General features: G+C 36.3%; 1 protein-coding gene across 1 annotated transcript; it reads right to left on the bottom strand.

The window, feature by feature from the left end:
* RGS21 (regulator of G protein signaling 21) lies at positions 1-22,487 on the bottom strand. Its single transcript, XM_059905852.1, has 4 exons — positions 22,477-22,487; positions 18,032-18,108; positions 14,428-14,594; positions 1-204 (listed from the first exon to the last, which is right to left on the bottom strand). Exons 1-4 carry the CDS (start codon positions 22,485-22,487, stop codon positions 1-3), a joined length of 459 nt encoding a protein of 152 aa, XP_059761835.1.
* Positions 22,488-26,511: the final 4,024 nt, after the last annotated feature.

The following is a 26,511-nucleotide window of genomic DNA, read 5'->3' as shown; positions in this document are numbered from 1 at the left end:
TTACAAGAAAGGGAGCCATTTTTTATGATTTCCAACCTGTTTGCTATTTACCAGTTTCTTATAAATCTCTGACTTTAGAAATCGAGGAAAAGAATCCTTGGCCATCAGACTGTAGATTAACTTCTGAGCCTCATCAAAACATGTGAGAGTTGGTTCTGCAATATTCTTTGAGATGAGGTCCCTGGTACTGAAGTCAATGTTAATGTGTGGAAACAAATTTCATCGCATTAGATTAGTTTAATCAAAGAATGCATGGTTTAAACAGATGGTAGATACACATATGATTTGAATTTTTTTTCTAAACACAAAGTTAATCTGATGCAAAACAACAGAGAGGTCACATGTTCATTTTCTGAAATGCAGAACACATGCTCAGTTTAATTACATTTCCTAGGTTCAGAGGGTTGGCATTGACAGAGAACAGAGGTCAAGCCTTATTTTGAGATTACAAAAAATGGCAAAGTGAAAGGCAAACAAGATATTTTATGATTTTAGATTTCTTTTCCCTCCCATCCTTTATTTCTTTCTAGTACTTTGACCTTAATATGTAAAATTTACTTTTCATAGGCAGAACAATAATTAGAATTTACTAGGATGGTTTTCACCAATCCACTCCCATTCTCTATACCTCCCCGTGTTGTTTCCCATGTTGCTGCTTTTCATCCTAATTTGTATTTCTTTTTGTTTGCCAAAATGGACCAGATAACACCCAATTTCATGGACCGCCATGCCTCCCATGGAATATACATATATACGTGTGTGTGTGTGTATGTATATTCTTGTCCCTTGAGCACTGCCACATGTAACTATTCTCAGCAAGGTCTAATAGAGATCTGTTATACTGAACACACCATTCACCTGCAAATCTGTAAAAAGCCCCCAAACCTGTGGAGATACTTGTCCAATTCTACCCATATTCCAGGATATATTTTGAGAAGCAGAAAATTTCACATCCAAGTTGTTTCACTTAAACTGAAAATATTCATGAAGCGCGAAAGAGATTTGAATCTTAAAATTCAAAGCTCACCAAAGGCAGGTGCTATATCTGTCTTATTTATCATTTTATTTCATGGCACTTAGCCAATTATCTACCACATAATAGGCAGTCAGTAAATATTTGTTGAATAGAATTATAATGTCTCTTGGTAAAATGGGGGAGACTATAAAAATGCCAGAATTTGGGGGTCTGGTAAAAGACTATAAGTGACAATTTATGTTTATTGAATTGAAGTTAAAATATAGGCAGGTAGACCTTCAATCAAATCTCTCCTCTGCTACTTACTTGCTATTCATATGAGTAAAGCAAGTTCTACAGTTTCCTTCAATTTTTGATTTCTATGGTGTAAAAGAGGATAATAATAACATCTGTCTTAAAGTGTTTTAAGGACTAAATGAGATAAGTAATATCACACTATTTCAGTATTATTATTGTAGGAAAAGAACAAAAGAAAAAAACTTTATTTTGAAAAGAATCATCAAAGGCCACTGTTTACTCACTGATATTTTCTTTCTTTAGGGATTTCAGCTACTCAGGGATACAGATTACATCTGCTTTGTATTTCTTTGATCATCCTTTCAGGTCCTCCATCAAAGTTCCAGATGAAATGCTGCAACTTCCTCGAAGGAATCAATTTCTGCTTCTTTATACAGGAAGATGGTGTGGGGTACAGGTAAGATTTTAGGATAGTTTTCCAATCTGTGCTCTAACACTTATGATGTTGCTGACCTGGGGTGAGTTACTTTCATATTTTCAAGTTCTGCTTTTTTATCTTGAAGCTTGGCCATTCTTGACTGAGTGGTTACAAGAATTAAAGTGAGATGGTCCATACAATCATTGATTCCACAAATATTTTGGGGTATGTTATGTGCCAGGTGCTTTCTATATTTGGAGAAAATACTATATACTTTCTATGTAGTCTTAGTATTATACTAATACTATAAATAGTATTATTTTATATTTACACTTGAAGGATGAGAAGAAGCAGGTTCTCTAAGAATCTGGGGAAGACCATTTCTGGCAGAATAAACAAATACAGAATCCCTGAGGCAAGAAAGAATTGGTTGTGTTTGAAGAGCCTCGTACCTGCATGGCAGGGGTGCAGGGTGTGAGAAAAAAGTTCCTGTGACCAGGTTGGGAGAGGAGGTCCAGGCCAAGTCTTGGGGGGCTTATGTGCTTTGGTAAGGGGTTCTTTCTACTAGAAGCAATGGGAAGACAGTGAAGTGTTCTGAGCGGGGAGGTGGCATGATAACATGTCATGAATCTAGTATAGTGCCTGCCTCATGGACGGAATCAATGAGTAGTGGGTATTACCAAGATCTTGTAGTGGTTTCTGAACATCTAGTATAATCTGTTTCATAAATCCTATCTTGTGTTGTGGGGATATGAGAATATATATTGCCCGTTTCCTCCTTCAGCTATGCTGTTCGTTCTTTAATGGTGTCGTCTGCAATTTGTTGAACTTTATATCCCCCATAAAGGTAAATATAGCAAGTTAACTCCTTTAGGCATTCAGTCATTGGGTGAGTTTTCACTGATAGCAGGGCCAGTGTGTGCCTGGTGCAGAATGCTGCCTTATTATTTTAATCAAAACTGAACACCTTCAGTAGCTCCTCATTCCCTACTTAAAAAGCCCAAAGCCCGGATCTTGGCATTCATGACCTATACAATATGGTCCAAACCTATACATTTTTCTCCTCTCCGTGTGCCCTGTATCCCCACTAAGGTAGGCACTGCCCCCCAAATTTCTTATATTTTGTTATGGATGAATATTTTCCCATACCATCCCAGTCTAGCTGAAAATCACTCCTTCTCACCTAAGTCTTTCACTATCTTTTATGTCCTTAAGACTACATTCAAATAGCATCTACCTTGTGAGGTTTACTTGTAGATTTTTCCCCTTTTCTGACCTCTGAAAGGACTTTGGATTACTTAGATAAGATTTACATTTTGCCTGCCCCTCACTATGCCTTGCACAGTGTAAGGATTCAATAAATGCATGTTGTATAAACAAAGTGAAAAAAGCTTCTACATTTGTTAAAAATCATGGTAAAATTTTAAGCAGAACTATTCCATTTCAGTATAATACTGATAATTAATATTATTTGTTCAGATATACTAAGCTTGTACTTCTGACTTATCCGTCTCACTTTTCTGATTTGACTGTTTTCCTACCAAGAAGCTGCCAACATCAGCTATTGATAGCTAAGTGATTCGCAGAGACACTATTCCCAGGGGATAATCAGTAGTCTTTCGAAGCTGTGTCTTGGCAATTCAGTTTAATGTCAGTGACAAAATATCACACCCACGTGTTTGTATAAATTATTATTTTTCTCCAAATTGTTCAAGCTGGAAACACAAGAATCATCTCTGCCACCTCTTTTACCCTCTGATCTCTCTCCCTCACTCTCTCCTGTCTCTCCAGTTTAACCTTTTATAACGTAATCTCTTCCCTAAACCATGGAATCTACCTCTTACCTGATACCTCCCCTTCTACACACTGTGGACAGCATTACTATATCAATTTCACCAAAATATCACTTTCATTGTATGAATGTTCAGCTGACAAGGCATTATTTTCTATAACATAAAATTTAAACATTTTACCCTGGCATTTGAGCTTCCTCATACCTGGACTTCAAAGTGTTGTTTTGAAATCGTCTACTTATCTTTGGTGATATCCACAAAGTTGGTCTACTTTCTGTTCCAAAAGTGAATTTTGTATCTAAAGCCCTCGTTTATGCTGTTTCACCATCTAAAATCCCTCTTGCCTCCACGGTTTTATTCTGTACAGATTATCCTAAATCCCTTAGGATTCAGTTTAAGTTGAATATCCTCCAAGAAGCCTTCCCTGATCACAGACGGAAAGTCACTATAATTTCCTTATCATCATACATTATTTTGATGTAAAAATCTTAAGAAATTTGACTTCTTGCTTAAACAGATTTGGATACAATGGCTTCTATTAACGTTAAGTATTCAATCTGATAATCAGAGAGAGATTTGTCACTACAAAGGGAATTCAGTAGCCTGTGGCATGTAATTTACCTGTCTTTTATCTGCTATCTTTTCCCTCTTTTTTTCACTAATTCTTTTTTCTCTACATGTCCCTCAAAATATGAGCAGAGCAGATTTGCATTATCTAAGTTCTGGGCCAAGTCTTCTCTTTCTGGGTTTTTTTCCTTGGTGACTTTGTCTTCTCCCATTTTAAAATATTTAAACAATGTCATTATCTCTAAAATAATCCTAAGAATGTTTAAAGATGATTACTTTAACTGTAAATAATAATAGTTAACATTCATCAGATATTACTACTGTTGTGCTAAGTCTTTATATGGCTACTTTATGTCACACACACACCTGTAAGATGGATAGTATTATCATCCCTATTTTTCTGGGGAAAAAAAAACACCTCATCTGAAAAAGTAGTTGTTTTTTGCTAGTCATTTCTGTAATTTATTCATTTAAAGTATTTCACTGAATGGGTGCTTAGGAATTACTCTAAGATCTGATCATATAAAGATGATTACGTTGAAAGTCAGTCAAGAAGACAAATTTTGAGAAAGTAATCCAAAGGGAAAAATATACCTTCTGAAAAAGAAGCTTTTTGAAAGAAATGAGATTGTAAGCTGATCATCAAGGTATTATTACGGGTATATAAGTTTAAGGAAGGGACTTGGACATGGGAGAGAAAACTGGAAGAAGCCCAGTGGGTTTTCAGGAGGAAAAGGGCAACAGTCTGGAAAGGCATGAAGGTCCAGACCACATAGACTTCTATAGGTCTTGTTAAATAATTTTTAATTAACCTGAGAGCAATGAGGAGAATTTTAAGTACGGTACTGATAATAAACACATGTTCGAAAAAACATATCACTGGCTGCTATGTGGTATAACAACTAGGTGTGGATAAAGGGAAGAAAAGTTAGGAAGTCATACCAGAAATTCCAGTGGTCAATCATGGTGGATTAGGCTGGGTCGTGTCACAGAGAATGGAGGGAAATGCATAGATTTCAAAGATATTTATAAAGTAGAATAGATGGAACTTGTGATTGAATATTTATGAGCTGGGATGAGGAACAAAATCTTTAAGAATGACTGGATTTTAGAAATATTCTGAAGAATGAGATGACAGAGTGTTGATGGGTTGGATAAGGCATGTGAGCAGAAGAGAAGAACCAAGGATGACTATCAGCTATTTAGCCAGAGCGAAAAGAATGGAGTTGCCATTAACCGAGATGGAGAGACTCAGGTAGAAGAAAGTTTTGAGAAGAAAATTAGGACTCAGATTTGTGTTTAAGTTTGAGGTGCCCTCTTAAAGCCAGAGGGCTGGAAGAGATCACCGGGAGAGTAAATGTAAGCGGGTAATAGAGGAGAACCGCCTCCTCTCATGATAGTGTGTGCTGGGTTATGAGTAGCAACAGCAAAAGAAGTTGTTAAAGAGTAGTGAGGGCTTCCCTGGTGGCGCAGTGGTTAAGAATCCGCCTGACAATGCAGGGGACACGGGTTCAAGCCCTGGTCCGGGAAGATCCCACATGCCACAGAGCAGCTAAGCCCATGTGCCACAACTACTGAGCCTGCACGCCACAGCTACAGAGTCCACATGCCACAACTACTGAAGCGTGCACACCTAGATCCCTTGCTCCACAACAAGAGAAGCCACCGCAATGAGAAGCCCGCGCACCACAATGAAGAGTAGCTCCCGCTTGCCACAACTAGAGAAAGCCCGCGTGCAGCAACGAAGACCCAATGCAGCCAAAAATAAGTAAAAATGAAAATAAATAAATTTATTTTTAAAAAATAGAGTAGTCAGTAAGAGAAGAAGAATTTGAGTCCTAGAAGCCAACTGAGGATAGTATTTCAATTAAGAGAGGGTGATCACTGTTGTTAAATGCTCCTGAGGAGTCAATCCGGGTGAGGTTTGAGAATAGTCTACCCAAAGTGCCTTGTCTTTTCTTCTCGACTTCCCTGAAATTTCAGTATCAGGACAAAGGTGAAAATATTAGGTCTAATATATTTTGACACATACATTCCTTTAATATAATCACTGCACCCCCAACTTTGCATTCATCTCAAATTTGACTTTTGGCTGAGTTGTCGTATCAATTTCTACCTCAAAAAGTAAGAACAGAGGAGATGTTAATCTTGGCGTAGATTGAAGGCAGGCATCTTATCAGGTGGTAACCCTCCAGAGATGCAGACCTTCCAACTGTGTGGTCTTGAGTCCCTCCTGAGCTGCTTGGGAATTGCAGGGAAGCTTAGACTTGGCTGAGTATCTCAGATTAGTAGGTCCAGAGCATGGGCTGAATGTCATATCGACTGTTGAAATAAACACAGTTATATCTATATTATTTACCGATGTGAATAATCACTTGCATTTTGTTTCTATGGATACACTTAAGTTTCAAGGATATTGAGAAATACCTTTAATTTGCTTATTTTTCAAAAGGTCATGAATTATCTTAGCTATCTGAGACCACTGCACTGCCAATCTCAGAAAACAAGACTTAGGCTTGTGATTCTCATGGAATGACAGCTGAGATGTCATCGCAACTGTTTAGCAGCTTTTAAATCCTGTCAGTTTTGAAAAGGCCTTGACACAGCTGACATTGACAACAATCCATTGCATTAAAATGACTACCTTCTGACTGGTGTTTGTGATGGTTGTTTAAAAACGATTTTATTATAATGAGCCAGGGATATTTTAATACTCAGGTGATTTTGATAACTGCAAGTTATGCAAGCCAATTCCTCATTTTTATACCAGCAGTTTTAAATTCTTTTGGCTTCCAACAAATTATTTTAGCAGGAAGAATGCATTTTAAACTGTACCTTTTGGCTCTCTTGTGACCCTGAACTGTGCTTTATATATTTTTACATAATTTGAATGAAAAGTTCTCAGTTGAGCTCTCACATTCAAATGAGACAGACTTTTCCTCATTTAGAATGTATAGTGTAGCAGGAGACTGTCATTATGCAAAAAGTGTGTGCATGCATATGTAAAACGCCTTGCTCAAATAGGGCAGGCAGCTTCCTAGACCTCATTCACAACAGAGCTTAAAAATTACTATTCAAATTAAAGCCGCCTATAATCATGTTTTTGGTTACATAATTCTGTTTAATCACCACTAAAACCTCTAGTATTACTTCGTTTTTGGCATCATTAAAGGCGCACGAATATCCTGAAATATATTCTCAAGGGCAGCTATTAAAGTTGAGAATAGCCAAGTTTGTAACATCGAGCAGGAATCCATCCTGCACAGGACTGTATCCTTTTGTTATGATTGGTTTTAAAGACAGAAATAAGTGACACGAGTTGGGAGGCAGTACTAATACCTTAAATTGGACAAGAGAAATGGAAAAAATAATCAAATGTATGTGATCATAACATATAAAAGCATGATGGATATGGATTGTTAAAAATAGATGTAGATAGCAAATGTTATCTGGGGCAGCTGAAAGAGAGTCAGATTGACTTGTTTCCTTCACCAACCCCATCATGCTAATCCAAGATTAATTTAAGTGGCTCAGGGATGTGTGCAAATTCAAAAAGCAATAGCCAGGACATGGAAGCAACCTAAATGTCCATCAACAGAGGAATGGATAAAGAAGATGTGGTACATATATACAATGGAATATTACTCAGCCATAAAAAGGAATAAAACTGTGTCATTTGCAGAGACATGGATGGACCTTGAGACTGTCATACCGAGTAAAGTAAGTCAGAAAAAGAGAAACAAATATCATATATTAATGCATATATGTGGAATCTAGAAAAATGGCACAGATGATCTTATTTGCAAAGCAGAAATAGAGACACAGACGTAGAGAACAAAAGTATGGATACCAAGGGGGGAAGGGGGGATGGGGTGAATTGAGAGACTGGGACTGACATATACACACTACTATGTATAAAATAGGTAACTAATGAGAAGTGACTGTACAGCATGGGGAACTCTACTTGGTGCTCTGTGGTGACCAAATAGGAAGGAAATCCAAAAAAAGAGGGGTTATATGTATATCTATGGCTGATTCACTTTGCTACACAGCAGAAACTGACACAGCAGTGTAAAGCACCTATACTTCAATAATAAAAAAAAAAAAAACAGCTGAGCATTTTGTTTTTGAGTTGAAATGCAGCAATCATTCTTTCAGAGGGCCAAAATGATACTTCAGGTTATTAGAAGAAATATTCCTGCCACTTTTTTTCGCTTTATAATTTAACAAGTTATACAAATTAGAGAGAATATGAGAAGAGAAATACAGCTTTTGATAGAAAGGAAGATAGACTCTGTGTGACAAGATAATTTTATGCTTTTGCCTTTAGCATAAACACCAAGGTTCCCAGGCTGTGTCATGAACATTGAAAATAAGTAGTAGATCTAAGAAAGGAATTTAACATGTAAAAGCCTGGGCAGAAGACCTCCGTCCTCATGAGCTGTGTACCTTAATGACTGTAGGACCCATCATTTTCTCTCTAAGGCTCAGTTCATTTTTCACCTATATAAGATAGATGATTGTAATGCCTCCCTAAGATAGTGAACATGGTGATCAAATCAGATAGTCCATGTAAAAGCCCTGGACAGATGTGACTTATGGTTTCTTTAACTCTGCTTTTCTTTCTTTTCCCCTCTCCCTCCCCCTTTTCCTCCTCCTCCTCCTCTCTCTTTCTCTCTCTCTCTCTCTCTCTCTCTCTCTGTCTCTGTCTCTCTTCCTTTTTAAGAGATCCCTTTAGTTTAAGATGAAATAAATACGGAGCAGAAATCACTGGGTTGCAGGAGGTGCTCTTGCCTGCACTTATACTCCGAGGCACCCAGTACTAGGCTTCTTTCACTACTGGACTAGCCTTCCAGGCACCAGTGGGTCCTTTGGTTGACCTCCACTTCCACTACTATCATCCTTCCCTCCTCCCATTTTGTCTTGTTTCTGTCTACACTCAAATTTCTGACCAAAGCTTACTAATTAACTTCTTTCGAGGTACATTTCCTGATCCCTTAGACTTGGATTTTCCTGTTGCATGCGACCACATCACCTGTATTTCCCTATCTCAACACTCATGAAAGTTCATTGTAATTATCTTTTTTAACTACAGTTTTCCCACCAAGATGGTTAGCTTTATTTATTCAGAGACTGTCTTTTTCTTAGTGGCACCAGCAAGGTGCTTGGTATGTAATAGACACCTATCTATTGATTAGTGTACAAAAACTTAGGAAATTAATAAACAAGCATGCATTTTATCTGGAGGTGATTCAATAGTTGGGGGGCACTGTTGGCAAGCACCCACTTGTGGGGCAGGACCAAGACTCAAAATAACATCAGCACATTGTGGAAGTGACACTTAAAAAATGCAAAGAAAATAGGAATACAAAATGGAGGATACAAAATTGGCGTTCCAGTAATATCAGGAAACGCCTCTAGATGCCCATGGGCTTCTCTCTACCAAGAATTCATATATCTGTCTCTTCCCTCAAGACTTGGTTTAAAACTAACCTCATTTAAAATAAAGGCCTTATCTCAATATCCTGCCTCAGAACTATTCAATCATTATATCCTTTTAGGTATAATGCAAACAATTTCACCTGTTACTTTTCTTTTTTTTTTTTTTTGCACTTAATCATTTGTTGCTTTGCTATTTTTTTCTTAGAAAAAAATAGCAAAGTTCTAGAAATTAGAACTTAATTTAGTTCTAGAAATCAGTTCTAGAAATTTCATTTTTTAACCCAATTAGGTTGAAAGTTTCTTTTGAGCCAAACCATAGTTTCAACCTGTTTTATTTTCTTGCATTTCCTTATCGAGCTGCCTCATTCACACAGAACATTGCATTATACTTCTGTGTTTATTACCTGTTCTCTTGTCTAGACCCAGCTTCCCTTCCAATGGAGGGAATTTATCTAATGAAGGTGAATCGTAGGCACAGAATAAGCAACTATTGATGTGAAATAAAAATACGAGTCAATAAATAACATTGTACTACAATAAAAATAAAAGCAAAAAATCCAGACACAGGTATTTTAAAAAGTGTCCTGCACAACCCATTAAGACATCTTTTCCTTTATGACTATAGTTTCTTCTGTTTCATGTTATGATGTCCTCACATTTAATAAATACATTTAGGAATTAAATATTTTGTACTAACATTTTTTACTTAAGAAACTGCCAATGTATTTGTTCCTGGATTGGTCATACTATGAAGTTGAATTTATATAAGTTTTAAACATTACTGTGTAGTATGATTTGGAATATTTTCTAATCTCACAGAATGACAATCAGCATAGTTTTCTCTTTAATCACATATTTTCCATCCTGACCAATTTTCTTTCTAATATAAGGGAGTGATGATACAAACATAATATATATAAATGATATAAATAAAACATAAATATTTAAAATATGTCAGTGTCTTAGCTGAATATAAAAATATTATTTCCATTTTTTGAAGATTTACATTCTTTTGAAACCAAGTAATATTTTTTTGAAAATTTCCAAATATTGTGAAATTAGTGGTCCAAATTGAAGGAAGAATAAATACAAGTTTAAGAATTTTTTTTCTTTGCCACTCACAAGTTCTTACTGTGTGCAAAGTAAGGGCACTTTAAAATATATATTGCTTATCTAATAATTTTCTCATTTTCAAATCACTTAGTCAAAATATCTGGCTCACACTTATTTTTTTTTTCCTGCAGTACCTTCTGAAAATACTTAGGTACAATCCATTCAATGAGTAGCTCTTTCTATCTGAAACTAATGACTTGCTGTCATGTTTTTCTAATTTGTGTTCACATATATACATTTATCAAGTCTTTTAAAGTGGCTTTTCCTCAAGTGTTCTTTATAGTTAGTTAATGGATGTTTTCAGGTAGATTCAGTAGCACTTATAGTGACTTGTGTAAAGAAAAAAAGGATTAACAGTAGGAGCTAACACAACATTGTAAAGCAACTATACTCCAACTAAAAAAAAAAAAAAAAGGATTAAAACTTTTTAAAAACTGTTCTGCCCCATGTAAACACTAGACGCTTGATCTCATTCATCATTTTCATCTCTCCTGTGTGGAGGCTACATGCTTTTTCATAGATACGTTTTTAGACGTGGAAACTAAGGCTCAAAGGGGTGAAATAGATCACCACAAGATTACAGGATTTGAATCTGTATCTCTAACCTTTAGGTTTTACACTACATCACATGATTAGTGTAGAAACCAGAGAGATGGTAACACTGTAAGGGAGAGGGCATGAGGTTCACTGCGATTATTATCATCTCTCATAGAGACCTGAAATTTCAATTTTTGTGTGCAGTTTTGCCTATTAGAATAGGAAACTGAGAACCATTAGTAACATCAATTTATAGACAGGGATCATTTAGTAAATTTAGTATAGTCTAATTGTAAATTGTCTATTTGCATCAATTAAAAATTATTGTCATGCTTGTAATTTTATAGATGAGGAAATAAAGACATAAAAAGTTGAAAAGAAACTAAATGGGATTTAATAGATATCTGGATAACGTGACCTTGTCATTGTTCTCTGTTTTAGGGTTTTCTAGCAAGGAAATTGGTTATAATTTTGATTCTTTATGAGAGTCAGTTTTACAACTATAATTGAATATAGAAAAATGGAGAATACTTTCATGTGAATCTCATTCTTGAATTAATTTTCCACTTAGGAAAATCATATTTTCCATCCTCCATATCAAATATATCACTTTGTCATGTGAAGCCCGCCTACTAGATAAATCTAAGCTACTTCCCACCCTCTCTTTATCTCTACTGCTGCCTGTCTGGCCTTATCGCCCAGCTTCTCGTTAGCAATATCAAAATGCTTGTGATTTCTGGAAAACGCTAGGGAGCTTTGTACATCCAGGCGACACACTGTGCCCTCAGTTTGAAATATTCTTTTTTCGTTTGCTCTCTTGATAAATATTTCTTATTTTTAATGACATAACCTTTTTCATATGTGAACCACCCGGCAAATCCGTCCCTAAATCCTCAAGGTGGACTTAATCGCTCTTTCCCACTGTGCTAATAACAAACTTTAATTATTTAAATTATTAAATTGCTTATCGTGTATTTGACTGTTTTTTATCACATGTCAATCTCCCCTTCTACTCTGTGACTTCATTGTGGGAACAGGCACTCAAAAAAAAATTCATTTAATGAATCATACTAACAGTCGTATTATATTTAACGTATAACTGATGGACTATAGAGAGATACCTTGAAGACTGCAATTGGTATATAAGAGACAAATGCACTTTAGTAATTGGAATTGGAAATAATTAATGGCAAATAATTGGAAAGATAATGACTGTTGCAAATGTATATACACACTTCTTTGTCTTCAATGAGAATTTTGTCATACCCAATAATAACCTTTTTGGACACTTCAAGGAGACAGTATAATCTATTATTTGAAAAGCAGCCATAAATTTAATTATATTTTATGTAGTAAAAATTAATTAGATGGACAAATTATTAAAAAGTATGAAAGTTTTATATCCTAAAATAGTAACTGTACTATTTTTAAAAAATTATTACCATATAAATTTATTTTGGAAGGGAAGATTAGGAAAAAAAACAAAACTATTTTGTCCAAGTTGAGAATTTATTATATATTGTAACTTTGAATCCAGCTATAATTAAAAGATTACATTTCTTACTAGAAGATTTTTTATACATAATATTTGAGAATGTTATCTTAAAATAATCATTCAGTAGATGGATTCATAAAGAAGCAAAACATCTGGCTTTCAAACCAATATCACAGTAAATAGGATACCTCTAGAGTTGATTTCAAAGCCTTTTAGGGAATGAGACATTAATCAACTTGACAAATCTTATATAATACATTTTCAGTTTTCTGGAATTATTTATTGATTTTTAGATAGTGACTGGGAAATGAATGTTGAAATAGCTCCACAGGAGTTATGTTCTTTTCTCTTTCCCCCTTTGAATTTCAGGCTAAGCTTCAATTGTTTCACATGTCTGTGATGTTATACTTTACCAATATATGCTACAGTAATTAATGTCCATCTAAAACTTGAACTGTTGATACGGCAACTTTATGCCCTAGATTTTCGGAAATGTTTGCATTTCATCTATGCTGTCCTCTGTTCTCGCTAGTACAATAACTTCTCATACCATGAATTTTAATTTTGGATTAGAAAATGTAGTAACTGTCACTTAGGAGGATATCAGTGTTTCAACTCTGTAGGGAAAGATGATGACTTGTGCTAGTGGTTTATGTTTGGTGCTAGTAGTTTCATATAGGTTCCTGTTTGCTGCTTATGCGTTAAAACTCTCTGCATATGTTATATTTAGTGAGGAATCAAAGAAGTTTTAAAATATATATATAGTTAAACATTAAGGGGGTGTGCAGAGATGATCATGGTTTGGTTCTGGAAATGAAGTCAAATATAAATGAGATGTTACACACATAAAACACTTTATGGGGTCTATTCTTGGAGTCATTGCAGGTTTCTCTCTAAAGCCCTTTCTACATACTTGCCCCTCAGCCCCAGCTAGTGATCTAATCTTTATATCAGAATGGCTCCCCTTTGATAGTTTAATAAGGGAAGACCTCTGCCCGGAGAAGGTACTTAGCCAGAGGGGCTAAGAGGGCCCTGCCCCCTCTGCTGGTTTCCCTGGTAACCGATGAGCCCAGCTGATGGCAATTCCCCCTATAAATGGGAACCTCCCTATTCCCCGCCCCCCCCCCCACTCCCCTGCGACGTCGGCCGCCACGTCCTGCCCGTCGTCCACAACACATGGTGAGGTGTCGCTCCAGAACCGTGCTTCAGACATTTAAGCTCCGCCATCCATTAAACTATTGATGACTCTTTCGCTGACTCCGGGCTCTTTCTTCGGTCTTGAAGCTGGGCAAGTGCAGGCCTCGTAGGCCAGCGGGGTGCAGCCCAACACCCATCAACGAAATAAAGGTAAGCAAACCCCTCTTTTGGAAGGGAAGACATCATTGTATGCTGTTTGTGGGTCTCCAAAGTAGTAAATATAAAGAATTTACACTGTTGGTTAGTCGTTGTTTTTTCCCTCACATACATACCTTTTTGATTTTAAAATTTTTATTCCAAATTGACGTCCGTGGTTTACAAAAGGGAAAATGAAAGTGACTTTGAAATCCAGCAGCACATTTAAGTAGGATTTCTGTAGAGCTGTTAATTTTTGACATATTAGACTATTTTTAAGAGGCTGCGTGTTGTGCTCAGAAAACAGAAACCTTTAAGCACATAGAAGGTGCTTAAAAATATTTGCTGAATCAGTGCCAGAGGATCACGGTAAGGAACTTCGTTTCGAATTTGCCAACATTTTCTGTTTGAATACATAGTGACAATTTAATTTCCCTGGAGATGGACTTCGCGCCTTTCAACTGGGAGCAGATTTGTTAGCAGATACATATTCACTACTGTGGAATATTTCACTCACCTCTTTAGGGGCTTCAGCGTCAATGAATTCAGAATAAATCATCTTGGCTTTGGAAGCAATTTTTCCTGCACTTTCTGTTTTCTTAAAGTCTTCACAGGCAAGCCAGAACTCAGCGTTTTCTTCACTGAACTCTGATTTTAGGAACGTTCGAAAAGCATCTAGACCAGCTGTAAGATATATGAGAAAAAATTTGTATATCACACAGTGCAGTCGTATGACCAAAACAAGTACGTTGTGTAGGGTGAGCATTTGAGGATTCAGTGGCAAATATTTATCATCCCTCTAAATATAACATGTATATATTTTAGTTTTTAACTTTAGAAAACTTTATTTTGGATCAGTAGTCATAAACATAAAATATTTAAATCTGCATTTCTACAATTAGCTTTTTTTTTTTTTTATTTATGACTGTGTTGGGTCTTTGTTTCTGTGCGAGGGCTTTCTCCGGTTGCGGCAAGTGGGGGCCACTCTTCATCGCGGTGCGCGGGCCTCTCACTGTCGCGGCCTCTCTTGTTGCGGAGCACGGGCTCCAGATGCGCAGGCTCAGTAGTTGTGGCTCACGGGCCCAGCTGCTCCGCGGCATGTGGGATCTTCCCAGACCAGGGCTCGAACCCGTGTCCCCTGCATTGGCAGGCAGATTCTCAACCACTGCGCCACCAGGGAAGCCCTACAATTAGCATTTTTAAATTGAATAATAACAGGTAGTGCTTGAAGTCTGGGATTCCCATAGGTCCCACCTCTTCCCATTATCTTATTTTCAGCCAAATTTACACATTTATTATTCCTTGCATTCATAAATAAAGTTTGTAACTACCTGTTTAGACTCTTCCTTTCTCTAGTTTCCACAGTAAAATGTACCCCGAAGTCTTCTTTGGCACACCTAGAGCTTCTTTGGGAAGGTAATGCTTCTAATAAATCCTTTAAGGCCGAGGATGGTTAAGAGTGGGCCTCTACAGAGGTAGCAGGTTAGAAAGATTACTGTCAAATTCCCAGAGTTGCCTGAACTAAGCCAGTCCTTTCAGTTCGTGTTACTCAGTTTCAGTTGGCGCCTTCTGATGGCAGTGTCTGATCATAAGTGAGACTGTGTTTCTCCGAGGAGGAAACACCCTTTGGCGCATTTGTGGCTCAGAGGAATTTGCCTTCCTACGCGTTGGTGGGTTTCTCCTCCACCTGCCATGGGGGCCCCCGTGCCTGCGCTCAAAGCCGCTCCTCCCTGACTGCGTGCTGAAGGGCTGACCCTTCAGGTCGCAAAGCAGGGAGAAATAAATTGATGGAGAATCGGGGGAAAGGAAAAATTGACCAGCATAAAAGAAAATATCAGAGAAAACTGTATGGAAAAGGGGCCTAAGTTAGCTGTTCGTAGGTTGCTGCAGGTTGGAAGGAAAGTGAAGGTTAGTGAGAGAAAATAGAAAAGGGCTTCATGGAGCAAGATTAAAGTGTCTAAAAACACTATTAAAAATAGATTTAACAAGTTTTTAATTATTTGAAATAGAGTTGAAATAACAGGTCACTGCAAAGGGTCGTCAGGTACCAATGAGAATTCTCAGTAGAAATATTGGAGAGTGTGGATGTTGTTAATATGTGAGCACTATAAAAAATTCAATTAACTGCACATTTCTTGCATTTAAAAATACATCTGAGAAGCTTCTGAGATTCTGTGACACATATTTGGGTTATAAAAACCCTCTTAGTAACATAGTTAAAATTTTCCATGAGGTCCAAACAATGGTGAATTTGACAGGTCTAAGCAGAATTTAGACTACGATCTATTTTATATAGGAGATTGAGCAATAATACTAAAAGAATATTGTAGATTCATGTCTGGCACTATTTTATTTGTGTGTCATTAAGGCATATGGAGCTTTTTCCCAATGAGGGTTATCTAAATGCATCCCAGAGACAGGAAGTTAGAGATCAAGAAACTATTGTTATTTTCTTCCCTCCTGCTATTTTAATGAAGGGCTACATCAAACTAACAACCATTTCCTTCTTTTCTCCTCCTATTGGTCTGTTTGGACACAAGGGAACAGAATAAACAACTAAAACTGGGGCTAGTTATCTCTGTCTTGGACACACTATTGTTGAACTACTCGTCTACTCTATACATACAATTTGAATGTTCATAGGATGTCGAGTGACTTTGGAATAATATGGTACATACAATCACTATCATGTCATCTGAGAACTCTCCAGAGGAGGGAATGGCTACTGCTTAGGCACAACAGGGGCTGATGGGTAGAATAGGTCAGCAATAGGTGGCGGAAGCCACACTAATACATGCGAGACGTATCCTCAGGTCACAAGACAAGGAGGTCATATGGTAAGTCGTTTAACCGTTTAAAGCATGAAAAAGCATGGGAGCTATTTCTCTGGTTTCATAAAAAGCAAAAACCAAACAGCTTTGCAGATGAATCTATGACTTTTCTGCTTTATGTGGGCATGAGGTACAAAATCCCCGGAGGTTTGCAGGTGGAAGCATTTGCCTTCATCTAACACCTTCCATGTCTCTGTTCTGCGGTGCCGTCCCAGCCAACTCTCCACCTGCAGAGATACCTTCCTGAGGCTCTTAGCAAACCTGATCTGTCCCGCTGGTTATGTATTTAAGGAAAAAAGAGACACGCCATTCGGAGCTTAGAAAAATGCAATTCCATATCCCTGACATCTTTGATATATGTCCTTAGTTGGATTCTAGGTGTATTGTGGATTTTTTTATGTCTATGCTTTGGGAATTAGTTATTTGAGAATCACAAAATGAAAGTGTAATTTCATCTATTTCAGTCTAATTGTGTGTATAAATAAACAGCCATGAAGAATTTATTCAGCTTTACCATGTTTTAAACTTTTCTAATATTCTGATATTTACTTTATAAATTTAAACTGGAAGTGCCATTTGATTAGAACAAACAATACTGCATTTCAGACATTTTCTATGTATGTCTCTATAATGTCATTTCTATCCCATATGAAACAGAAATACTGCAAAGCAGGATTATGTATAACAAAAGCAGAATTCTACGTATCTTTGTAAATGACTATTTTGTATTAAATTCTTGGATGTTTTATTTATAATTGACCAAAATTACCTTATTAAGCCATGATATTAATTACAAATATATATCCAAAATGTACATATTAATATATACACACACATTTAAATATGTTTTTGTATTCACTAAAGTAAGAACTCAATGGAAATAAATATTGATACTTAAAAAACTTTATTTTAGCCTGCAGGACATAAAAAACAAGTGATTTATTTAAATTTTCAACTCTTCAGTAGTCTGTATGTGTCTTTCAATTTGTAACAAAGGTAGTCATGATATACATCAAATGATAATGAGTCTAAGAAAATGACAAATTTATCACTTCCTATTTGGGATTTTCTTTTTGTTTTAACGTTTGGAATTTCTATCATCTTGTCTTATTTTGGACCCAACCTAATTCTGTTTAAACTTTGGGCCTGTATAAATTTGTGTGACTTTTGGGAATCTCATTCTTCAAATATTGATCAAACTCATACTGTGTAACATGACTACAACTTTCAGAATTTAATGATTTTATTTTAATCATGGTATTTTTAAACCTATTATTAGTTGGATCTTACCTTGGTTGGTTAAAAGTGTGTCCATATTTTCAGACCACACTGTTGTTTCTGTAGTTGGTGACCTGTGGAAACAGCATCTACCCTTGACAATAGCATTGTGATCTTTTCTTCTATAACCTATAGTAATATTTGAGTTATGTGTATTTGTTGAATTATATCATTTAAATGAGCTTTGCTTCATGAATTAAACTGCAAAAGGTCAACAAGAATTATATAATGTTTTCCACAGTAGAGAGCAATAGCAAAGCAAAGTGGGATGTAATTTGACATCAGCAAATTATTAATCTAGCCAATAGTGTTAATAGTACTTACAAATTCTTGAATTATAATAAAGGCACGAGAGATTGCTCATTGTTCTACATAGCCTTGTGAATTTCTTCTCAGCTATATTAATTGTTAATTTATATGGCATTACACTAGTCTATTCCTGAAGAGTTATCATGATAGCAATAATGATGAATGAACTATTTTCTAAGTTTTCACAGTATACAAAATTGTTCATTTCATAATTATGCATCTTAAAAAAGTTTTTTTAAAGTTTTGATTAAGGATTTCTAACATGTGATGATTTTAAAAATGTTTATTTATAGTATTGTAAGAAGTCTTTGCCCTACTCTGAGACAGCCTTTATTTCTCTTTAGACTGGTATGCTTCCAGTTCTGGGTTGATTTATTTAAATCTAGGAATCAGCCAGGACAGAGTAATATCTTTTCCAAAGCAGTCAAAAAATTTATTGACTTAAGTCTTCTAAAGAAGGTATACTTTTGGGGATGTGCTGTAGGCATAATAAATCAGACTTGAGATATAAACTTTCTGAGATGTAAAGATATCATGCATTAGTCCCCTTAATAAACAAAGATCCTGATGAAATAAGCCCCCATCCATAGAAAGCATCGGCTACCCAGAAGAAAAATTTTGGATAATGTAGCTGTGATGTGCAAATGACTTCGTTATGGAAAGGAATGGTCTAATTGAAGGTTTCTATTAAAATGATTGATAATAAAATAGAGTCTCCCACCCAGTCATTCTTATAAACTTTTACATTTGCATATCAAGGTGACTAATCTTAAATATGCTAGTGTGGCTCGATCTCTAAGCTTTTTTATTCTATTACTTTGTGTGATTTGCTGCAGTTTTCATCATTTGTGTTAGGAGTGACTCTGCTCCCTTCTGCTATTGCAGTTTTAGTTATATTTTCAGATAGTAATGTCTGTCCTTGTAGAGGCTACATGGGGAGGCTATGTTGACAGGGAACTCATCTTGCTATCTCCCATTACTTTTATTTCCTATCTCCCATTTCTTTTACTTTCTTCCCCAATAGCAGGCAGCTGATTTTCCTGTCTCCCTTGATCTACTAAATCTTGGGGACACAAGGTTTCCTGTGAAGCCATTTTGAAATGGTGTTTTTTTTTCATTCAAATGGACATTTTAAAAGATTTAGGTTGCATTTCCGTCTTTCATAAATGCAGAATGGGACCCGACATAAGATCTAATTTTCTGTAGAAGAGCTTGTGTGCACTATGAAAACTGTTACTGTAAAATGCTTACATTATATTTCATATGAGTCAAATATTAGGTCTTCTGTCAAATATTAGGAATTCTATCAAATAGTGCTAAAATTATATGATTGCTTAAAATGCACATGTTTAAAATGTTGTGTGTATTTGTAGATTGAAATTTGGTGGTTAGCATGGTACTCAAATTTCTACTTGATACCTGTGGAATGTATGTTAATGAAGAGGGCAGAGAGTTTTGATCCCTAGTCTGGCCACACAGTACACCCATTTTGAATAAGGAACAGCCATCAAAGAAAAACCCTGAGAAATAGAATCTAGGCAGAATCGTTCAAGAATGAACATGTACTCCCCCATTTGTATGTAAGTTGTCCGATGACAGGAAAATATGTTATTATCCAGCACCAAGAACAGTGTGTCTGGTTCAAGAATTATTTGTTGGACATGTAAATAAATAATGACTGAATGGCCAAACCCGAAATAGTGGCAGGCATTAAAGCCTTCAATGGAAGCAGTGCAGTGGCTTTCAAGATGCTGGTAGATGACCGTGATAAGAAGGTTACTAAAGGTGTAGTTGAATTGTGTTAACTTCAAAGTGTGTTTTGGGTGGGGAAAGAGGAGAAATGACGCAAAAGCATCACTAGGCAGCGACAGACCAGGGACCTCACTCTCAGCCCTGAGCGTGTGAAATTGGAGGAAATGGACAACATCCATTCTAAAGGCATCAAAGCAAACCATGTCCTTCAGGGAGAGCCAGAGTTTGCTTAAGCCAAAAGCAAAAGGAATATTCAGTGAAGGACTTGTTGGATGTAAAGGAGTCTTTTTGAAATGGAAGTGTTCAAATGAGTGGTAGCTATTCTTAGTGTCATCATTAATGTAGGGACGCAGTAAAAACAGAAAAAAGAGAGCAAAGTCTGGGAGATGGTGTAGAAACAAGGACAAAAGAAAATTCCTAATGTTTTGAATTAGGGAGATATACTAAAATATTATAGATATTCTATAGATATAGAATATCAGTGGAGATACTAGGATTTCTAGTAATATTTTAAGGTCCACCAAATACTGACATTGTTGTAAAGGAAAAAGTTGTCCTTCAACCCTCTGAAGAAATACCCCTGCTGGTGTGTGATAATGCCTGGAATGCCCTCAGCTCACTGTTTTCTAATAGATTTCAAATTTGACTTGAGAGGTTCAATTTTGACTACCTGATATGATGGAAGGGTTGGTTGTAAGGCAGTATTCATTTTTCAGAAGTTAGGTGAAATGCAACTATTTTAAGAAACAGTATTAATTTGCTGTTCAAATTTTTAAATTTGAGATTGATTGTAATTCTTTGGAAGAGTAATTTCTATATATGAATAAACCGAAAGACAATTTTTATAATAGCACTAAAATGAAAAGCAATGTACTGAATGTTTACAATCTATACCACATTGTGCTAATCATGTCACATACTTTACCTCATTTAATCTTCAAAATGACAGTCTGTTTTAATCCCATGTTACCAATGAGTAAGAAGACACAGATGTTAATAACTGGTGTAACATCACACATATATTAATAGGCAGTTAGAGTTCAAACACAGGTGTATCTGCTTGTAACCCAAACTCTTTTTACAATTCTTCCTGGAATGGATGAGTCAATATACATATGCTTATACTTTGTTCATGTTTTGGAACATCTGTAATAAATGTTTCAAATAAATTTTAGGGTGTTTTTCCTGTAACAGAGTTTATTACACGCCACACAAATATTTCCTCTAAATAACAGTTAAATTGTAGTAATTTCTACTCAATAGAAAGTTTTCAGAAGACAGTGATTCTTCAATTTTGTACATTATCAAACGAAAATAGGACATTTCTTATGTTAGATGTGACTGACAAATAGGTTTAAAATTTTTAGAAACGCAACTATATAAATGTTAAGAAAAATCTATTGAATTAAAATTGGGGGATAGAGGGGGTGGCTGATTTAAAAATGGACTGACTGGGTTGAATTTACTTGACAAGTGCTACCTTAAATAAATGGACAGTGTACTTCTCCCTCCCTCCTCTCTCTCTCTCTCGCTTTTCTTTTTTTCCCTTTTATTTGGATTTTAGTTGGAACTTTATAAAGATTTTGTCTGGCTCTTCTCCATTGTGTGTTCGCATATATTTCCTGTAAAATTGTGGTGCATAGTCGGGGTAATTTTTGTGTGTGTGTATGACTTGACTTGCCATGAAAATTCACTTGTGTATCTGGAGCCAAAATCACACTTAGTGTTTCATGGGGCTTTGGCTGATTTCCTTCATTAAACGAGTGCCATCAAGGCCAGCAGTCCCCATATTATGTGTCCGGAGAAGAGCCGGGCCAGATGGGAACTGCGTGAAAGCTACCAGTTATCTTGCTAATTGTGCCCGCTAGAACCAGTTGTATTGCATTTAAAAATGTGGGCTCTGACAACTGAGCTCTCCACACTCAATTAGCGGTTTGCTGGAGAGTGAGAGATTCACGCAAGGAGCCTGCGTGCTCCAGGAAGTGACAGCTGCTGCCTTACCCAGCAGTTAATATCTATGTTCAAATTTCTCAATCCATGTTGCAACAACGAATAGTTTTTGCAAGGATCATATATACCTTATGTCTTTAACCTGAACATTTAATAATTTGGGAAAGCTTCACATAAAGGGAGCTCAGTGGGTTTTCTCCACTTTGTAGCCTTTCTTTATCTTAGCAAGTATAAAGAATTAACTGTACAGGCAAGCCATGCATTGTGGACAGATTTTAGAAAAGAAGAAATCAGTGGAGAAAGGAGAAAAAAATAAATCAGGAGGAAAGACAACAATTAGCATATTTATCATAAATGAAGGAAACAAAACATCGAGACTAATGAAGACTCAAGTGTTTTCATTTGTACATCTTCTGAGACAAAAATAGCTTTAAACAGCAACTCACTTCACTGGCATTTTTTGTTCCACTCTCTGTCTGTCACAGATGATGCTGAATTTCTCTTTCTGACTGATCTTCAAGCTGAAAGGAATGTGACAGCAGGAACATTACAATTAGTATGCAAATACCTATCCCCTGGGTTACAAATTGGCATTCTTTAAATCATGCTATTCTCAGCTTTTTTCATTTTGCTGTTAACTTTTCACTGGTCAGAACACTTAAACTTGTAAGTAACAAATAACTCTTGGAATAAGTGTGACATTTCCTCAAGTCTGTGGCATAACTGAAATAAATTCCATTTGAAAGTTTGTTTTCTAAAGTTCGTATACATCTGTTTACAAGACAACTATTGTTCACATGAGGTTAAATCAACTCAGGAAAAAGCATATAGATATAATTCAATATTCACCTTTAGGTCTTTAATCTGTCTAAAAGGTCATTTTCCTTTGTTCTTTGATTTTCAGAAAGTCTGAGGAAGACTTTCTTTTTTAGTACTCTTATTTTAAGTATATATGTTTAAGGATTTTTACAGCTTTATTCATGGACTAAAATACTCTAACAAGGCATCACACTTTTTAAAAAATTGTGGATTTATTATAGTTTAGTAACATGCATTTCTCAATTTATTTTAACCATGCATTTTGTGCCAATATTTCTTTATACAGTGCTGATGCTTGAGATAATGATACTTAAATATGTTTATCAAGATAAAGGACTCATATTGGTATTTTTATTTGTAGTAAAAGTTTTGTACATGCTTCATCAAGCTTTTTTGTCAATATGACAGAGTTCTTCGGTAGCAAAATTCTACCAGTGTATATTTATGACCCTTAATGTAAATTAAACACTCCTGAAAGACTGACGATTTTCAGGGTAGAAGAAATAAAGGAGTCAGGGACTTCCCTGGTGGTCCAGTGGTTAAGACTTCACTTTCCAGTGCAGGGGGTGCGGGTTCGATCCCTGGTGTGGGAGTTAAGATCCCACATGCCTCACGGCCAAAAAACCGAAACATAAAACGAAGCAATATTGTAACAAATTCAATAAAGACTTTAAAAAAATAAAAGGTCCACATCAAAATATCTTAAAAAAAAAAGTCAGAAGACCACAGAAAAGCTGCTTGTCCCTGAGTTAGCATGGAAGCGTCCCCATTTCGTTGATCTACAGAAATGCCAGAGGGCATGTCCTAGGCAAGTGGCCCTGGACTAATGAGACTGATTGAAGCAGAAGAGATGGCCTAAAAAGTCAGTATCATTAAGAAGGGATGCCATCAGTTAGTTCCATTTATTTGGTTAATTCAAGCACCATTAAGTAATGTTCTTATGATATGCAAAAACAGAATCATTAAACATATTTAGAATTGTTGTTTTGCTGATGGGGAATAATGAAGTACTAACTTTATAATATATGCTTGAACACAGTACATTTTGAAAAATAAACTGTCCAAATTTAAAGACCCTCATGGTAAAAAACATGCTAAGTCTGTAAGAAATATGAGTCAGGAGTAGAATGATTTTACATTTAAACTTAAAAAAATTGACATTTCTATTTTGAGTTCAATGCAGTTGCAAGTATACTCTTTCTCATAAGTCCTTCCACACGTACAATTGTTATTTAATGTGTCCTTCTCGTTCCTCTCAAGCTTCTTTTAATTGTTCAGGAAGAACAAAATTGAATTTTATTTACCAACCTGAAAGTTCAGAATAAATGAGCAGGTGAGTAAATAAATTGTCTTCTTAGGTAAATGATTCTTGATTATGTTCCATACCTCTTGACAAAAGATTGCCATGTATAGGTATTGCTAGGACATCTAATTATCACCAGCTCTTGGTTTCAGGGGATTCAGGCTCTGTTATCAGAGCTCATGCCTAGTGTAATAGGCTGAATGATGGCCCCCAAAGAGGTCCATGTCCTAATGCCTGGAACCTGTGAGTATGTGACCCTACATGGCAAAAGGAGGTCAATGATTCTAGATTAGCCAGATGGGCCTAGGGTGATTACAAGAGTCCTTACAAGAGAGGGGCAGGATGGTTCAAACCAGTCATAAAATATGTGAGGACAGAAGCAAGAGATTGGTGTGATGTGAGGAGGGGGCAAGAGCCAAAGAATACAGGTAGCCTCTAGGAGCTGAAAAAGGCAGTGAAACAGATTTTCCTCTCAGAGCCTCCAGAAGCAACCAGCTCTGCCAACACTTTGATTTTAGTCCAGGAAAACTGATTTTGGGTTTCTGACCTCCTGGACTCTAAGATAACAAATTTTTATTGTTCTAAACCTCTCAATTTGTGGTTGTTTGTTACAGAAGCAATAGGAAACTAACGTATCCAAGGAACTCTGTCTTTAAAACACTGCTTAAAAGAAGGTAGGAATGGAATAAAATAGGCATACATTTTGAGGCCAGAACAGTGACTTCATATCTAAGTGTGGTTCCTTCCTGCTGAACAGTAATCTTGATGTCTCTGAGCTTCTTTGCTACTGAAATGGAGATAGTACCTTTATCACAGGTTACTGTGTGAGACTAAAATGAAAATATACTAAGCCAAGGAGTCTTACATATGGTATTTGTACATGTTCGTTTCATATCCTTTGCCCTTATTTGACATTCACAGAACTATAGTTAAGATGCAGTATGGGACTCTTAGGGCAATACTACCATCATGCAATCAATGGGGGTTTCTGTGTAAGGAGATGAGATTTATTCTACAAATTTGAGTGTTTACATTGTATAATAAATTGTATAAGGTGTACAAAATGATGTGCATGATAAAACTTTATTCAGACAGTATGAAACTGATTTTGGAAAATTAACATGATGAGTGTGTGTGGAATGAATTGATAGAATGTGAGGATAAAGGCAGGTGGGCGAGTTAGAAGTATAGCATAGTGGTCTACGAATGAGATGCCAAGGGTTTGGACAAGGGCGATCGTAGAGGGATGGAAAAGTGAGCATCAGTAGTGTGGTGCCTGTGAAGAAGGGACGGGACAGAGCAGGTCAAAGGACCAGATTTCAAACCCAATGCCCGAAAGAATGGTCTTCCCACGTGTGATCACGGTAATAACAAAAGAAAAGCAAGTTTGGGGAAGTCAGTAGGATAAGAAAGTTTAGGGGTACACAGTATGTTGACACAGTTTTGATTAACTTTCCTGTCAATTGGAGGTCACAGCATTTTGACAGCATACCCCAAGACAACACAGAGCATTTACATCTGTATGAAGCCTCTCTATTAACTTAAGAAAACTATTGCTGTCTACCCTTCACTACTAAAGGTAGGAGAAAAATAATTAAATAAGAATTTAATTCTGGTACTTGCATAATTTAAGTGAAAGAATAACATTTTATTTTGGTGCAAGTTTTAGACGATGTTTATATTTTTAAAAAATATGCTGAATTGATTGTGTGACATCCAAGTGAGGATGTCATGAAGTATTGAGGGAAAAAACAATAACAGTTGAAATAATTGAACACTTGAAATGTATCAGAAACTTCCCAAGTGTTCCTTCTCTGGTCATAGTTCTGTGAGGTAGACAAGAATTTCATCCTCATTTTGCACATGAGGAAACTGAGACTCAGGTTAAGTAACCTGATCAAGGTTGCATATCTAGAAAGTGATATGGATGGAGCGAGCTTGAATAGTGGGACTTGATATCTGAGAAGCGGTGACAGTAAAACATGTAACATTTCGTTTAACAAGGGAAACAGCACAGAAAAACAGAGCAGAGAACCGAGGGCTTAACTGTTTATTTAGTCAATAAATATTTAAGTACGTTTGTAACTCTGTATGTAGAGCAACGCTTACATGAACGGGGGAAGAGGACACAACACAGTAAGTCAGAGAAAGACTAAGGACACAGAGTGGTATGGAATTTCCTTTAAGAACGCTGTTCACAGCATGTTGGGGTGAAACAAGGATGATCAAGAATGTCAGGAGGTCGAGAAGAATGAGGGGAAATAAAATACCGGAATTTGCCAAGGTGGTCACTGGAAGAACAAACAAGACCATCAAGCTTGAGGTTCATGAGTGAGGTACTGATTACGGGTCCATATTA

This window comes from Balaenoptera ricei, chromosome 1, assembly GCF_028023285.1.
Source record: "Balaenoptera ricei isolate mBalRic1 chromosome 1, mBalRic1.hap2, whole genome shotgun sequence".
Lineage (NCBI taxonomy): Eukaryota > Metazoa > Chordata > Mammalia > Artiodactyla > Balaenopteridae > Balaenoptera > Balaenoptera ricei.
Note: the sequence above shows the minus strand (reverse complement) of the source record. Positions and strands in the feature narration are given on the sequence as shown.

What these genes read in the sequence shown, in the direction of transcription:
- RGS21 (XM_059905852.1), bottom strand. An exon ending in CACACTTTTAACCAACCAAG is followed by an intron (nt 14,595 to 18,031) that starts GTAAGATCCAAC and finishes TATATCTTACAG; the next exon opens with CTGGTCTAGATGCTTTTCGA. An exon ending in ACGCTGAAGCCCCTAAAGAG is followed by an intron (nt 205 to 14,427) that starts GTGAGTGAAATA and finishes TTGTTTCCACAC; the next exon opens with ATTAACATTGACTTCAGTAC.